Source organism: Mobula hypostoma, chromosome 11, assembly GCF_963921235.1.
Source record: "Mobula hypostoma chromosome 11, sMobHyp1.1, whole genome shotgun sequence".
Classification (NCBI taxonomy): Eukaryota; Metazoa; Chordata; class Chondrichthyes; order Myliobatiformes; family Myliobatidae; genus Mobula; species Mobula hypostoma.
The window spans coordinates 56,086,678-56,103,743 of NC_086107.1; the positions used below are offsets into that span (position 1 = coordinate 56,086,678).

At 41.7% G+C, this 17,066-nt stretch overlaps 1 protein-coding gene across 2 annotated transcripts in view; it reads right to left on the reverse strand.

The window, feature by feature from the left end:
• Positions 1–16,271, reverse strand: part of LOC134353766 (anoctamin-9-like) — a 171,446-nt gene extending 155,175 nt beyond the window's left edge. For both annotated transcript variants that reach the window (XM_063062116.1, XM_063062115.1), the window contains exon 1: positions 16,048–16,271. In XM_063062116.1, coding sequence (XP_062918186.1) covers positions 16,048–16,056 — 9 coding nt within the window. In that variant the 5' untranslated portion in view covers positions 16,057–16,271. The remainder of the gene's footprint in view (positions 1–16,047) is intronic.
• Positions 16,272–17,066: the final 795 nt, after the last annotated feature.

Here is a 17,066-nt window from a genome sequence, read left to right on the forward strand (position 1 = left end):
TTCGTAGCTCAGCTGGTCTCTAATCATTGAGTAAACCCGTGGACTGACCCTGGAGAGGAGAACTCCGTGCTTCGCGGCAGACTCGGTCACTTCAATCTCCTCCAGGTAGGATTCGAAGCAGGCTAGCCAGAGTTCGAAAGCTTTTCCAGCTTCAGGTGTTTGCGGGTCGAGGTCTAACTTGTCGGGTCTCAGAATGTGTTCCATGCCTTAAAATTACTGTTAATAAAATTGATGCACTATCAATTACTCCAAAAGACTGGAAGTAGAGTAAATACTGAAAGGCTTTTATTAACAGTAAAATGGATCCACATCCATGCTGTATGTTTGTCCTGGACTGAGGGAGGAGCAGTGACAAAATCGCCTTTATTCAGGGGTCTGTGGGAGCAGCCAGCAGAGGGGCATGTCCAGGCATGTCCAGACAGGTAACCCAGTTACAACCTATATACATGGTTTACCACATGGTGAAACCTTCCATCACCTTGAGTAAATTTATTGGGCAGTAATTAACCAGATTGGATTTGTCCAGCTTTTTGTGAGCAGAATATACATGGGCAATATATTTTGTAGATGGTTATGTTCTGACTATGGTATTCTGGTGGTGACAGAACTTAATATTTTGGATGGAAGACTCTGGTTCAATCAAGTCAGCTACTTTGTCTCTGATGGTGGTGACCATCTTGAGTTTTGCTGCAGCTGTACTCATTCTGGGAAGCACAGGACATGCCAGAAAATACTTAAGACCTGCCTTGTGAGTTATGGAGAAGCTTTGAGGTGTGAAGTAATGAGTTACCCGCTGTAGGACATCCAACATCTGATCTGCTCTTGTACTTACTGTGTTTTCATTGCTGGGTCAGTTTATCCTTATTTATCAGCAAGTTGATGGTGGGATCCCAGAGACTTGGAGATGGTCACCAATGGTACATTTCACAAACTAATCACTAGAAAATTCAGCTTTTAATTGTGATTTGTATGATTATAATTGTGCTGAATTTTTAAACTGACTTTTTCCCCCAAGCTTGCAAAATATGAAATGCTCAAGGCGAAGTTAAATGCAATTCAATAACTCCATTATTTCAGCTGAATTAAATCAGTACGGTGACATTGGGACAGTTTTTACACAATGACCAGAATTTTTTCTTTGTTTCCCTAAGGTTGTCATAGCCAGAGGAGGTAATGGGGATAAGCTCCCACTAACTATTAAATGCTCCCAATGCCATGCGCCTCAAATAGTCTCTGACACCCAAGTCTAGATGCTGGCCTACACATGTGGTTAGCTACTAAGCTGGAGTCCCTAAGATGTTGAGTTCGACGCTGATGGATAGATGCTGCCTGACCTGCTAAGTTCCTCCAGCATTTTGAGTGTGTTGTATTGGTCTTTGTCGTACCTTTAGATGCATCAGCTGCACGGAGAGGGGGAGCCTGCTGCATGGGCAACAGCATGCTCTCCGTATTGTATTGCCCTGGCTTGTAGATCACACAGACAGCTAGGACACAATATGCACGATCGCGCCCCCCCCCCGCCGCCCCAAACCAGCGGAGTGCCTCTTCGACTGAATGGCATACATGGAAGCATTTGGCATTTGTGGAAAATATGTATCCCAAGTAGGGCACAAAAACCTGATGGAAGCCAAATTATTCATTTCATTTTTAAATCATTTTATTAATTATTACTGAAAATCCACAACAAAAAAAATTAATCAAGTGAACATATCAATATGAATAATAAGAGTTAAACTATCAACCAAGCTAAACAATATATCAATAATAAGAAGAAAAAAACAAAATGTTAAAGCTAATTTTTTTTGGAAAAAAGAAAGAAGGAAAAAAGAACCCCTACTAACTAAAACAAAAAAACCCCACTAACAAAAAAAACCGAAAAAAAAAAATTTGGAGCATGAACCCGGAGCTATACGCCATACAACCTTCCATAAAAGAAAACATCAATCCACCAACCAAATCCATTTACCCAAGAATCCAAAGGGGACCATCTTAATTGACTCAAATCAAATGATAGTAACGGGCAAAAGACCCCACCTTTTCTCAAAGTCAAATCGAGAGAAGCCAAGTTATTCTGCAACTCTTCTGGGAATTTGCAGCTATTCAAATTTATTTGAATAATTCACAGGGAAGTTAAAATTCAAATTGAGGTTGGCACTGGCGGCGCCAGAGATTTTTTGTTGCTGGTGCTACAGTGGGGCTGAATTATTCTGTAATGGTGCTGAGGGATGTACTGTATGGTAATATGTATGTGCAAGGCCAGATGCGTGGCGTTCAAAAGTCAGTTGCAAGCATTATGTGCCTACTATAAATGCCTCTGTTGATTCACCAGCAACAGAAATTGATAAATCTACTATAGAAGTGAACTGTGACAGTGTCAGCAGCATCGGAGACAACCTGGGCTACACAGAGAATAAACAAACAAACCAACAGAGCATCTGACCCACAGTGCACAACGTGAATCATGCACCAATCCCACAATCAGCGTCAAATGTGTGCTTTTCAACCGAAAAACACAACACTAACCCACAATGTCCACTGCTATTCGCATTACGTAGACAGAAAATGCCAAACGATACAACATTATTAAAGTCAAATAAGGCAAACAACAGATGCAAGGCTTTACCAGGAGCTGGACAAATCGTACTCTGGCCATGCAATACCTCAATTAGTTCGGCTACTGAATTTAAAACAAAAATCAACAGAATCACCGCTTGGAAGTCTAAGCAAAACCAGTAGGCTTAACAGCAGTAAATGTAATATTTTGGGATTTGCAGGAAACATAAGGACTATGGGGTATCCACCACAAAATAATAATTATAATCAGCTTAGTCTAGGCCCAAATTTTTTAAAGATCAACTGCACTCACCATTGATGTTTTCAGAGAAGCACAATCGTCTGTTGTTGTGAGTGGTGGCGAAAGTATCAATGATTTTCTGGATGTCAAATGCCTTTGTCCTCCGGCTGTTTATTGCCAACAGGGCCAAGCTGCTGTTCCAAGCATCGCTGCTGCTATTCCTTAGGTAGTTTTTCAGGTGTCTGAGGCAAGAGAAACTCCGTTTGCATGAGGCAAATGTCACAGGTAGAGTCAGTGATATGCAGATTCGTTTGTATAAATCTATAAATGTGTCGCGGTAGGGTCTCATTAAAGCTAGAAATTCCACTGTGTCATTCACTGTCTGTCCTTGCTTTTGTTTTGTTTCCAGCAGACGCCGAACCTGATGTAGCTCTGCAGTCAGGTTCACTTCAGTCACTCCATAGTACTGGGCCATTGGCCAAAGACAGTTCTTGTCTAGAAAGAGCTTGTGTTTGGGACTCAATGCTGAGACTCCAGTCAGAACACCCCCAGTCTCAATTGAAAACCGTCTTTTCATTTCAGTCAGAAGTCTGTCTATAACCGGATAGAAACAGTGCTTGCGAAGGTCATCAGAGGGTGTGACAAGTGTGCATTTGGTTTGGGCCTCAACAACAAAATCATGTAGGCAGCGGGGTGGCTGGGCCTGTGTCCTTTCACGTGGTCTGCTCTGTATACCGGCCTTGACGCACAGGTCCCTAGCTCTTGGCCGAAATTCACTCCATGATTCCTCTCTCTGTTTTGCTGAGAGTGCATTGGTAACAGACTTAGCCAAGTCCACAGCAGATGAAAGCTCCAAACTGGGTGATTGTAGCTGGTCTGACATGAACTTGGTGACTCAGAATAAATCCTCAAACGGAGTGAGAAGTAAAACAAACTGCTCATCAATCAGTCCATTTACAGCTCTGGCCTCCGTTTTCCTCTGTGCATTTGGTTGACCCATAATATCCTGTAGTGTAGCTAGAATGGCAGGGAGTGATTTCCTTATAGCACACAAAGCTGTATACTGCCATGCCCAGCGTGTATCTGACAATTTCTTCAACTCCACGGGCTGTGCAGTTGATTCCAGTTCTCTCAGTTTCTTCATGAAAAGATCGTGGGCAACAGAGTTTGAAAAGAAGTTGTAAAGCAGCTGCACAGTTTCAAAAAACTCACCCGCCTGCTTGTTGTACATTACTCACAACATCCACTAAAACAAGGTTAAGTCTGTGAGCATGGCAATGTATATATAATGTCTGTGGGACCGCTTTCCTGAACCTCTCTTGTACCCCATTATTGCACCCGGACATCACTGCCGCCCCATCATAAAACTGACCTATACACGCATTCTTATCAATAACACACTGGGTGAGTGTCTGTTCAATGCTTTTAAGAAGACTCTGCGTCCAACCCTCCTGCTGGAGTGAAGTGCAAGAATTCTTCAAGCACTGTTTCATTATTCAAATACCACACCACCACTGACATTTGCTCCTTTTTACTCAAGTCTTTACTTTCATCCACCATGATGGCAAAATGTCCAGCCTCCTTATTTCTGCACTTATTTGACGTCTGACCATATCTGCCATAATACCCATAATTTCATTTTGGATATTGTGACGGGTGTTTTTTGCATTTCCAGGATTGTCCTCTATTTTTTTTTAGCTACTGTCTTATCAGACTGCCCAATTACACTGAGCAGCTCAACAATGTTTCCCCTATCGCCAGATCCATCATCCTCCCGGTGTCCTCTCTTGGCAGTACCTTAGCACGCAGTATAGCGTAGAGACTCAACCACTGCTCTCATATCCTCACGATTTTCTTGGACAATCTTTGCATGTCCTTTATCAAGCATATTTCCCGATCTTGAACCGTCTTGTTTTCTCAATCTGAATTCAGCCCATGCCTCCATAGCAAACTTATGAGCTGCACTTACATGGCGGGTTTTGAAAGCTGTTGTAGCTTTCCGCCAGTTGCGGTAACCGGTGACAGTGAAGGTAGACTAAGAATGGAACCCTTGTCCTCCACACATGAAATGCCTGCATGCGAAGCAGAATGTAGTATCTTTCGTGATCAAATATTCCAGCCAGGAGTACAGGTCAAACTAGCCACGAATAAAACTCCTTTGCTGATTGCTAAAATGTTGCGAAGGATACTTTTTCCAATGCTGGCCGACGGGGTCCTTCCTCAGGCTGCTGGCTAACATCGCTAACAGTATTCCCACTAGCACTAACAGCAGCTTCATCCATGTTCTCTTCCGAATCCTGCTCCATTTCTTGTTCCTCTACTTCGCCCTCACACTCCTTCGGTGAACTGCTGTCGTCCTCATCCCCACTTACTTCTTTCTGCATGTCACTTTCAATTAAGACAGGCTCAGGCTGAGACACCACTGATTTCTCTGGATGAGGTCGTTTTCTCACTAAAAATCGATCCATTTTTCACGCCAGCCAAAATAATGCCCGTGCCAGGCCCACACTAGCTTGTAAAATCACAATGCATGTGTGTGGCATCCGTTAGTCTCGTGAGACCATGGATCTGCGCCTGGATCCTGCACAATGTACACTTTGTATGTATACTATCAATCTCTCGCGTGAGTGAGAGTGAGTGATATCACCACCTGAAGTGATCTTAGATCAGCTTAACTGCTCTGAGTGAGGACAGCAATGGCAAGACATTGACAACAAACGAATAAGCGGAAGTGTAGAGTGGATCTGACCTTAGACCAGCACAGAATTTATAACTTTATTGCTGCGTGGGTGCTATGGTAATTGGGGGTGCTGTTTCACTAGATCAACTGGAGAAACAAGCTGTATTCAAAACTATACAGAGAAAGCAAAGCAGCTGCAATTTGTATGTCAAATTTCAGTTAATTTCTTGGTGGTGCTATTGTAATTACTGCTGGTGGTATAGCACCAGCTAGCACCACCTCAGCGCTGCCACTGGAGGTTTGAGATACCATTGATAACAGGAACAAAATTTAGTTAGAACTGTAAATGTCAGTAATAATAAAGCTGAGTGTGATTTAGAACAGTTAGTTAGAACAGTTATTTTATCAACCAAAGTTACCTAGATATATCATACTGTGGCGAGCATTCGGTCCATAATGACACACGAGGAAGCTCGTTAAACTCAACAACACTCTTATTGTGACAAGCACAAAAACAGACCAGGCACCATGACCCCAACCAGTTTCATACAGATGGGGGAGGTGACCCATCACACACCCTGATTGCAGTTAGGGTGACCCATAAATACACAAGCGAATAACTATATAACCCAAGCTAAAATGTAACAATAAATGAACTGGAACTTACCACCACAATGCCACAGAGGTATTTTGACACAAGAACAATAAACAGTGAAAGAACAATAAAAAGGAATGCAGGGGCGGGCTGTCAATCACGCTCCCCCCCCCCCCACAAAGTGTCACTCTGCCCCCTCCCGAGGGGTCAGCCATCCTCGGCAACCCCAAAGTCTACAAATAACAAAGTCCAAAATTTCCGGTGGGGGTCAGTACTGCTGCCTGGGGTGCTAGGGGATTCTGGAGCCCCCTCCAGGGGAGGCCCTGTCTGTGTGAGGCAAGAGGCAGGGCACCCAGAGTGACACTTCCTTCCTTCTGCCCCGCTGGATTAATGTTGGCCAAGGGCCGTCATGGTGCCAGCCGGTCCCAGCGCAGCACGACTGCCTTCCTCTGTTCAAGCAACCGCACCCAGTATACCACATCAGAGATGCAGTCGAGCACCTCTCCCGGCCCCTTCCAGTGGCTTCCCAGCCTGGGGGATAGCTCCTTCTTCTGGGAGGGGCAGTAGACCCCCACCATGTACTACTCATTGGTGCCCTAGACTGTCAGCCCGGTTCCTTCTGGGACATGCAACCATCACAGCAGTGCAAGAACAGCTCCACATCCTGCCTGTACCAGGTCAATAGCAGCGTTCACACAGCCTGCCCCAATGTCTTTGCAACTCCGAAATGGCCGGGCCCCACCAGCCCGTGTAACTGCTCTGCCCATGACTGACAAAACTGTAGAGAGTTGCGGACACAGCTCAGCACATCACAGAAACCAACCTCCACTCTGTTTACAGTTCTCTCTGCCTTGGTGAAGCAGCCCACATAATGAAAGACTCCACCCACCCGAGATGTTCTCTCTTCTGCTCTCCCTCACCAAGCAGAAGATACAAAAGCCTGAAGGCATGTACCATTAGATTCAAGGACAGCTTGTATTCAACTGGTAAAGACTATTGAACAGTCTCCTAGTACAATAAGGTAGACTCTTTGACCTCACAGTCTACCTTGTTATGGCCTTGCACTTACGACATGCCTGCACTGCACTTTCTCTGTAACAGCAACACTTTATTATACACACTTTGTTTCACTTTGTACAAAATACACTGTTGTAATGAAATGATCTGTATCGATTTTTCTGAGAAGATTAACCGTAGATTTGTTGATAGGTTGCTCAATATTGCAAAGATATTTCCATCAATATAGTTCCATCAAGTACCCTAGCAATACTGAATAAATTATTAGATGCTATAATGGGGAATTCTGGGTTTGTAAACCGGTTTAGTGAACTTGGCCTTTTCTCCTTGGAGCGATGGAGGATGAGAGGTGACCTGATAGAGGTGCATAAGATGATGAGAGGCATTGATCATGTGGATAGCCAGGGCTGAAATGGCTAACACAAGGGAGCAAAGTTTAAGGTGCTTGCAAGTAGATACAAGGGGGATCTCAGAGGTAAGTTTTTCCACACAGAGAGTGGTGAGTGTGTGGAATGCACTGCCAGTGAAGGTGGTAGAGGCGGATACAATAGGGTCTTTTAAGAGACTCTTAGATAGGTACATGGATCTTAGAAAAATAGAGAGCTATGCAGTAGGGACATTCTAGGCAGCTTCTAGAGTAGGTTACATGGTCAGCACAACATTATGGGCTGAACAGCCTGTAATATGCTGTAGATTTTCTATGTTTCTATGTTCTATGTTAACTTAAGACAAAGGAGCAGAAGTAGGCCGATCACTTATGGAAATCTGCGGTAGTTAAGAAAAGCACTGACAAGAAGAGACATGTTTCAGAAAGTTTCATCACATTGCAGTCTGAGAGAATTTGTTTTTACCAGAAGTGATCAATACCTCACATAACTTCCTGTTTTGATTCAGCCTTGGTTTCCCCGTTTCTAAGGGGTTACTTCCTCAGCTATTCAGTACTTTTCAGTTGGAGAACTTCAGATGCAAGCTCTATCACGTCCCTTTCATCTATTTATGACCTCAAAATAGGTCAAAGTTACTGTCACTTATATTGCTAAATGGAATAAATTGAGCTTCTGCTTCATTATAATCTTATAGCATGCTTCATTACAGTAAGTATAATTCTAAAATAGGATTGTTTGTCCATTTCCATAGATGCTGCCTGACCTGCAGATATTCCTCAGCACTGTGTGTGTGTGTTGCTTTGAATTTCCAGCATCTGCAGAATTTCTCGTTTCTTTTATGTTTTCCTTATTATGCAAGTATATTGTGTTTGTTTCATTACTTGGATAGATAGTTATTTATACATATACAGAAGGGGTCCCAAGGCTTGGTTGTCAGATTCTGTTGTCAATTTCCAAGACCACGTCCATTAAGCTAACCTACATTGATATTAATTAATCTTAGTTTATTTTATTAGAGACAACAGGATTAAAAATCCTTAAAATTCATAAAAAAAGGTGCTGCCGACAGTGATCAAACTCACTCAAGAAGTGATAAGCCCCAGCTCTAAAAGTCTAGTGGCTGAGTTTGTGTTTTGATGGGTTCAGAACCATCATAAATCTGATTTTTTACAGCTGTGAACATCTGCTTTCCTTTTTGTATTGCTGATTTTTATTGACTGTCACAGGGTTCAAAGAAAAGATGGCTTTTTTACTTTATCAAAGAAAACATTGTAATAAATTAAGGATGCCAAAACTATAGAAGAGGTAGTAACGTTTAAAATGATTTACTAGACTGATTTGAAAAAACTCATTGTTTTTTGGTGTCCACTGAAGCTGCAGCACAGGGAAAACAAACTGACCTATTTACCTTTTCTCTCTAATAGAAGTGCCATGAACAAGAGGACATAAGAAAAGTCCAATCATTTAAAATGGAGGTGTATAGAAACAGGATTATAGGACCCCGAACACTAGGCCTTAAACTCTGTTTTCACTGATTCACAAACCTAGAGGCTCATCTGAATTTGTTTCTCCTCCCCACACGAAATCCAGCTCCAGAACCCACCAACAACTTGCTGACCTATGGGAGGGTGGGTGCATTGTCCACTCTCTGCGGGTCCAAAGTCCGACATCTGATCACAGATGTCCCACGTCCACGTCCGCTGGTCTTCGAACACAGAGCAGAGAATTAGACTCCGGCCTGACCTCTAACTCCGCCTCATCCCTGTCCCTAAACCCCAACCTGACCCACAACTCCTCTCTCTGTCTCCAAGACCATCCTTACCAACCTAAAATCAATCAAAACTCAAACAATTAAATAAAACAATGAAATCTAACAAGAGGGCATTTTTCCTAAACTAATAGAATTTAATGTAAGCTACAGACCTCCCCTCAGCTAAGATAGGTCTAGCATTTGTGTGAAAATACCAGTGAACATCATTCTCCCTCATCCTGATTCTGGCCCCAGATTACAGCTGAGCAGCTTTCTCTATCACAACCCGAAGACCAAATTTAAACTTCAAACAATATTGTTTGATGGGCTCATTTGTCTAAGATTGAAAGTTGTTTTTTGTACTTCGTCTATAAACTTCAGAACTTTCATTCTATACCTACTTCTTCACCAGCTCCTGCGCATTTATCCGCTTTTTCAAATCTTATTAACAAATTGTGTTTTGCCTCCAGTGACAGAATGTGGACACCTTTGACATTGGAGAAATTTATTACCCATTCTGAATTGCCTTCACACTGAAAAAAATTGCTGTGCCATTTCCAAGGAAAGTTAAGAATCAAGTGTATTGCTATGGACTTAGGTTAAACCTTGGAGTTGGTTTCCTTCCCTGGAGGGTTTTAATAGACCTGCTAAGTTTATAAACAACAATCTGGTAGATGCTAAATCCTTACTGTTACTACATTTAATTAGTAGAGTTATATAATAAGATATAGCTCATTTCTTTGCCTCACATTACTTCAGTCCAGTTACTTAGGTATTGTTTCCCTCATATCTTTCTTTGCGAATCTTTAGGTGTCCCTTGATAGTATGCTTGGTTTTTACCCCAGGTAAGGAATTGAGTTTCTCCTGTATAAAATACGTTTCCTTGTCCTTTGAAATAATTTTTTATTCATTTAAAATTGAGTTTATGATCATGCATACAATTATGTGCATGTACAGGTGCAATGAAAAACTTACTTGCAGCAGCATCACAGGCACATCGTAACACCATATAAGCACCATTCATAAGAAAAAGATAAACATCAATATACACAATTTTACAAGTAGAACAAAATAATCATGAGTCTTTTTCAGTTCAAAGTGATCAAAATGGTGCCAAACTGTAATAATTAATGGCGTACCAGTTGGGTCAAGAACCAAATGGTTAAAGGGAAGTAGCTACTCGTGAACCTGATGGTGTGGGCTTCTGTACCTCCTGCCCGATAGCAGCTGCAACAAGATAGCATGGCCCAGATAGTGGGAACCTTTGATAATGAATACTGCATTCTTGGGGAAGCACCCCCTGTAGATTCTTTTGATGGTGGGGCTGAGTCCACTGCTTTCTGCAGCTTTTTATTTTCCTGTGCATTGGATTCCCTTACAAGACCGTAATGCAACCGATTAGCAGTCAGTCAAAAGTACATTGATAGACACGAGGAGTTCTGCAGATGCTGGAAATTCAAGCAACACACGTCAAAGTTGCTGGTGAACGCAGCAGGCCAGGCAGCATCTCTAGGAAGAGGTACAGTCGACGTTTCGGGCCGAGACCCTTCGAGACATTGGTAGAAGTGTGTTAGAGTGTTCAGTGACATGCTGAACGTCCTTCACCTTCAAAGTAAGTGAAGATGTTGGTGTGCCTTCCTTGTGACTAATCTATGTGCTGGGCCCATGACAAGTCATCTGATATGTGACTGCAGAAGGATTTAAAACAGCTAACACTCTACCACTGCTGATGTCTGGAGTAGCCTGCCACATTTTCACTGCCTGAACCGGGTGTCCTATCTTGCTCTATGCTATCCATATGCTGAGTCAGCATACAGCAATGAGATACTAAGTATATCTCAGCAAATTTGTATATGGAATGGCTGTGAGCTGTGCTTAGCTACATAGTTATGAGTATATGGAGAGTGGAGCAGCTTTAGGTTTTACTTTCATCGTCAAATAAATACTGGCTTAGTTTAACCCATACAGGTTAATGATTTCATTCTGCCTGCTTAGTAAACTGATATCCAGTTACACCTTTCATTCCTTGGGCAATTACTATTACTTAATAAATGGAAGTTGCTTTTTCAACCTACTTTCCACAGTCCTCCAGGTTATCCAGTTTTCCCCACTGCTTTTAATGAATTAAAAATCTTCTCATTGGCAATGTTTTCATACCCATGTTCTAACTAATTCGGCATTTTCTATTTTTATTTCAGATTCCCAGCATTTACACCATGCATTTTGCTTTTTTTTTACAATTGTTGTACTCTATCCACCTTCATCCTGTAAAAGATAAAATTATTCTATGGGTATTCTATGGACCCTTGTATTTCTAAAGTCTCACTTCTAGGTTGACTTATTTGGTAAAAAGAGTAAATTACAAAATATCTACAAAATATTGGATGATGAACGGATACATAAATGGTTAGTGTGGTCATTCCGTTTATTCCATCTTATACAATGCACTCAAAGAGCTGGCAAATGCAGAGTGTATTTATCTTGTTCATTGCTGATAATTTCAAGCAACATCAACATAAAAGCAAAGCACTAGGCAAAGAATGTTCAGCACATTTCTCCCACAACATCCTCATATTGTCTCCCTGTTGAGCATTCTAGCTGAATAATTTATTTTCACACTTGAATACTCAAGGGAGTATTCCAGGCAAATAGTGGAAATCATTTTCTGACTCGTGTATCTTTTTAACATCAACTCAGTCCAGCTGCATCTACAGCAACTATCTCCCTCCCCCACCCCCTGCCCTGCAACACAGGAAATACCAAGTAGAATTTTTTTGACTCTAGGCAGTACAAAACAACAGATCACAAAAGAGAAAGACAACAGTTGTCAATCTACTACTGTACATCTCATAATTATTGGAAGATGTTTTCCAGACATCTCTGGTATATGCACCTGAACTGAATGCCAACTCTGGTGCCCAATCAAATGAGCCAGCCTCTGATCTGCAGTTCGGTCAGATTTGTGCTATACCAATGCAGAAATAAAGAATGTACTTGGTGATAATTCTCTGCACAACAGCAAGCTAAGAATAAGTTCATCAATGCCCAGGCTCAATATGTGAATCTGATTAGCACCCACTTTCTTTGTGGTAGAGAATTCCAAAACTTACAATCCTCTTGGAAAACAAATTTCTTATTTTTTTGGCCTTTATCCTGAATGTACTTTCATGTTCTGCATTTCCCCTACCAAAGAAACCATTCTCATCTTGGTGGTCACCAAAACATGTAGATTGTCAGATCCTCTTATTTCAATATGATCATCCCTCAATCTTCTAAATGGTCCAGAGAATATAGGCCAGCATTTCCCCAGTAAGGCAATGTCCCTAGATATTAATCGAGTTGCACTGCTTCCAGTGTCTTGGCAATTCAAAATTATATTATTGACTTATTTGAAAATATCCAAGTTAGCTGATGACACCAGGGTAGTTGGGAAATGAAATTGTGGGAAAGACAAAAAAGGAGTCTTCAAAGAGAATAGTAGGCTAATTGAATGTGCAAAATGTTAGCGACTAGAGTATAATGTAGGAAACTGTGAGATTGTCCACACTGGTAAAATTAACATTATTTAAGTGGTGAGATTAATGAATGCAGCATTCCGTGTGTGATCTTATCAAAGCCTCATACAATTGTAACAAGACTTTTCAAACACACACAAGACTTTTCAGTGTTTTAAGTCACAGCTCTTGCAATAAAGTCAACGTTCTATTCCTAATCAATTGTTGTTTCTCCACCCTGACCTCTTTCCTGAACACCCAAATCTCATCAAACATCAGCGTTCATGAGGCTCCCAGTTACAAATAAAGTATTTCTGATCCCTTCTACCAAAGTGGATAGCCACATTTCCACACATTATACTCATCTTACAATCCTTTTATGCATTCAATTAATCTCTCCAATTTCTTTTGCAAACACTTTGTATCCTCCCTACACTTTCTTACTCTCCCTATTTCCATGTCATCTGCAACTCAGATATATGACCCTTGGTACCTTTATTTAATGCATTAATATAACTTTACATTGTATGAACATGACACCGCTCCTTGTGGCTCCCTATCTTTGCATCTTGGCATATGTGATAATAACAAACCAGGTATCAATTACTCTTCCTTCATACCTAATAACTTTAGTTTAAGTTTAACACTCTAGATTTGGACCGATGATTGTCACTAAAACAGAATGCAAAATCCTATATTATGAATCTATTTACAAATAATCCTTTATATTTGTTTCTTGCTAATTCTAAAGCAGCCTGTTCACTTGAAGAGTCCATCATAACAAACTGTCATAAAGTATTTCAATAAGTCATCCACAAATCAGCCTTTACCAGTTTGATTGTGTGTGAATATTGAAGTTGCCCAAGATTATCCTATTACTTTTTTTGCCAATCTTATTGATGTAAAGTACCTCAGAAAGATTCCTGCCTTTGTTCATTTCGTAGCTGTGTGTGTAAAGGCCGTTATTTGAAACCTAATCAACTGCTTTGTCAATTTGTTTCATCTGCAAAATAATGGAATTTCCAGTGGCTATTCATTTTAATTCCTATCTCCAATCCCATTCTGACATAGTTGGGCCATGTCCTCCTCTTCTGCCATGATAAGGCTGCTCTCAGGTTGGAGTACCAACACTTCATAGTCCATCTAGATAGCCTCCAACCTGATGGCATAAAATCAATTTCTCCAACTTCCAGGAATTTGTACCTCCCCCTTTCCCTTCCCTCTTGTTCAATTCCCCACTCTAGCCTCTTACCTCTTCTCCTCCCCTGCCTATTCACCTACCCCTGGTGGTGGTGGTGTTGTTCCTCCTCCTCCTCCTCCTTCTTCTTCTATTTCCAGCAGTTTAGACACATCTAGGCATATTACTGCCCTCCGCAGGATGTATAATTAATTTTAGTAACTTCAAGGAACTCAAATTCTCGAATATAACCTAGTCTCACCTATAAACTGAATGGTAGACTCTTCAATCAGATGTTGATTCTCTTGATGGCCAAACAAAGATTTAATATAAAACCAAAATACATTTAAGCCAGTTAGCCTCTTGAACAGCATGCTTCTTTCAATTTTGTATCAATTACAGCTCAGCAAAATATGCTGGACTGTCTCTGGACTACCACAGTCACATAATCCAGTAGGATGTTTTCCTATTATCTTTAAATAATAGTTTAGCCCACAATGCCCCAGCCTAAGTCTTGTTAATTTCACAGTATCTCTACAATTTGAAAGGTAACAGTCTGAGACCTTTTTAACTAGTGGGTGACTAGAAAAATAATGCCTGCCCTTTAATTCATTTCTCCAATCCTTCTGCCACTTCTTCTCTATAGCTTTTTTCATCCTACTTCTCAATTCTGCTCTGCCTAGGGGAACTCTAATTTCTACTTGCCTGCTCTGTAAGGAAGTCTTTGCAATGCCATCCACAATTTCATTTCCCTCCACCCCAGCATACCCAGGTATCCATGAAAATCTAACTGCACAACCCATCTTCCCTACTCAAAACAACACTAAGAAAATCTCAATAAGTATGTCAGGACGAGCTTTTGATTTATTCCCTTTTATAGACTCTAAGGCAGCAGCAGAATCTGAACAGATAAAAACCTACATGGTCGAGAGTCTTCTACATTGTCCACTCTCCTCTCCAATCAGATTCCTTCTTCTCCAGCCTTTTGCCTTTTCCACCTATCACCTCCCAGCTTCTTACTTCATTCCCCCCCCCCACCCCACCCCACCGTACCTGGACTTCACCTATCACCTTGTAGCATCTTCCCCCTTCCTTTCCAGTCCTGGCGAGGGTCTTTGCCCGACGCGTCGACTGTTTATTCACTTCTACAGATGCTGCCTCACCTACTGAGTCCTCCAACATGTTGTGTGCATGTTCTGGATTTCCAGCATCTGCAGAATTACTTGTGATTAGGTCAAACTCCTGTATTTCTATTTGTGCATTTAGTTCACCTACCTTGTTAACACTTTGTTGTTCAAGTTAAAACCCCTTTATCTTTGACATTTTACCAACTTGCCTTATTTAACACGGCTGCTGCATTGTTGCACTATCCTTTTCTGTAAACTCCCCTTATGTCAATCATTGCTGCACGATGGCCGGTCTCTTCCCGTACAAAACGTTCGATAACGCAAGCCCTGCACTACCACAAATTTAACTCTCCGATTTTCTTCACCCATGTACCATTATGCACGTGAAGCTAAATGATACCCTGGCAGAAAAACATAAACGATATTGAACTTTTATTAGTCACGACAGGTTTGCAAAATCGGGTGCTTCCTACTGCTTATCTCGTTGTACTAAATTACCTGGACTTGGAGAACATCTGTGCGCGAATCGATAAGGAGGCCGAGCACATTATCCAAGTAACTCCTGGTGAAGTATCGGCCAACTTCTGTACCAACCTATACGCGGAATGCCCAGGAAACTGGGAGCAGGGCAATTTCCCTTCCACGGCTCAGTGTCAGACTATCCTGCCCTGAAATCAATAATTGTCACTCTTTCCGTTTCCTTCCCAACAAATTAGTCTTTCAAAACACTTTCACAATTGTACATGATATTTCAAAAACTTTCACCTTCGCTGTGACACGGAAAATAACATTCAGCCCCTATCTTCACATTTGTTTTCCTCCAGTTTTAGAGAATGAAAAAACAAATACAAGAATATTGTGAAACCAAGAGGCGTAATTCTATTTCTCCTAGTCAATAGGTTTAAAGTACCCATCACACCCTTACACTTAGAAACCTTATTTATTAAAAACTCAGGCGTTTGTGCTGATGGAATAACCGCGGTTCGAGGCAGTTTGTCAGAAACAATTGGTATATTTGTAGACTTACCTGCTCCATGATCTCGTGCGCTGGAGTGTTCCCAAACTAAAGGTTAAGTTTGAATCCTGCCAATGATCAGCCAGTCCCGCCTCACCAGTGATCAGTGTCCAGATTGGAATTAGCAGCAGCTCTCTTCGGGGGACATCTCTTCTAACCCACTTCGCCAACAACGCTTCTGTTTTCGCAGCTTTCTGATAGTTACGATAAACCTCTCAGCTGCACAGCCGTATGTTCCCAACAACCCTCGGCTACCACTTCCGCATTCCAGGACCCGTGCAAACTGAGTAATCTGCCGCGAACCTCGGCGCTCTTTCATCCTGCTTGGAGTGAAAAGGCCGGCTCCTTGGAAATTTCCCTGAATAGCCAGAAAATAAATTATCAGTACGGTTCGCAACATTCAGCGATAGGAGAGTCCCATTACTAATTTAGATTTACTTTTCTATCCCACATGGTGTCAAGGAGCCTCCACCATTTAGGGAACTAATTGGAGGGAAATCTGCCCCATGTCATTAGCATATAACATCTATATTTGGATCCTGGTTTGAGATTTTTCCAGTAGATGCCCCTTCTTGCTAGAGATGAGTACGGGTTAACTCTAGCATTGGAGGAGATTGTGAGGAAGAGGAATGGGGTTACAGTTCTACAATCTTTTCCAAAAGTAACTGACCTCATCCCCCAAGGAAATGGCCATCACCCATTCTTGCTTCTCTTCATTACCCAGTGATTCAAAGCTAAGGTGTACATCTTCAATTATTTCCACATTCATAGATCTGGTGGTATTCAGGTTGTGTGCAGGGAAACAGAATTAATGGTTCAGGTTGATGACCTTCCACTTCAACAGTTGGAGAAATTTGGAAGTTCAGTTAGTGGGAGAGAGGCCATGAGAGCAAGCAGAACGTCTGTGATGGAATGGAGACCATAATGAGGTAGTACCAGAATGGGCGTGTAGATGTCAGGGCCACCTACCTATAGAGACACAGGAGATGGCTGAGGTTATTAAAGTCTATTTCTCCTCGCTGTTTACTAAG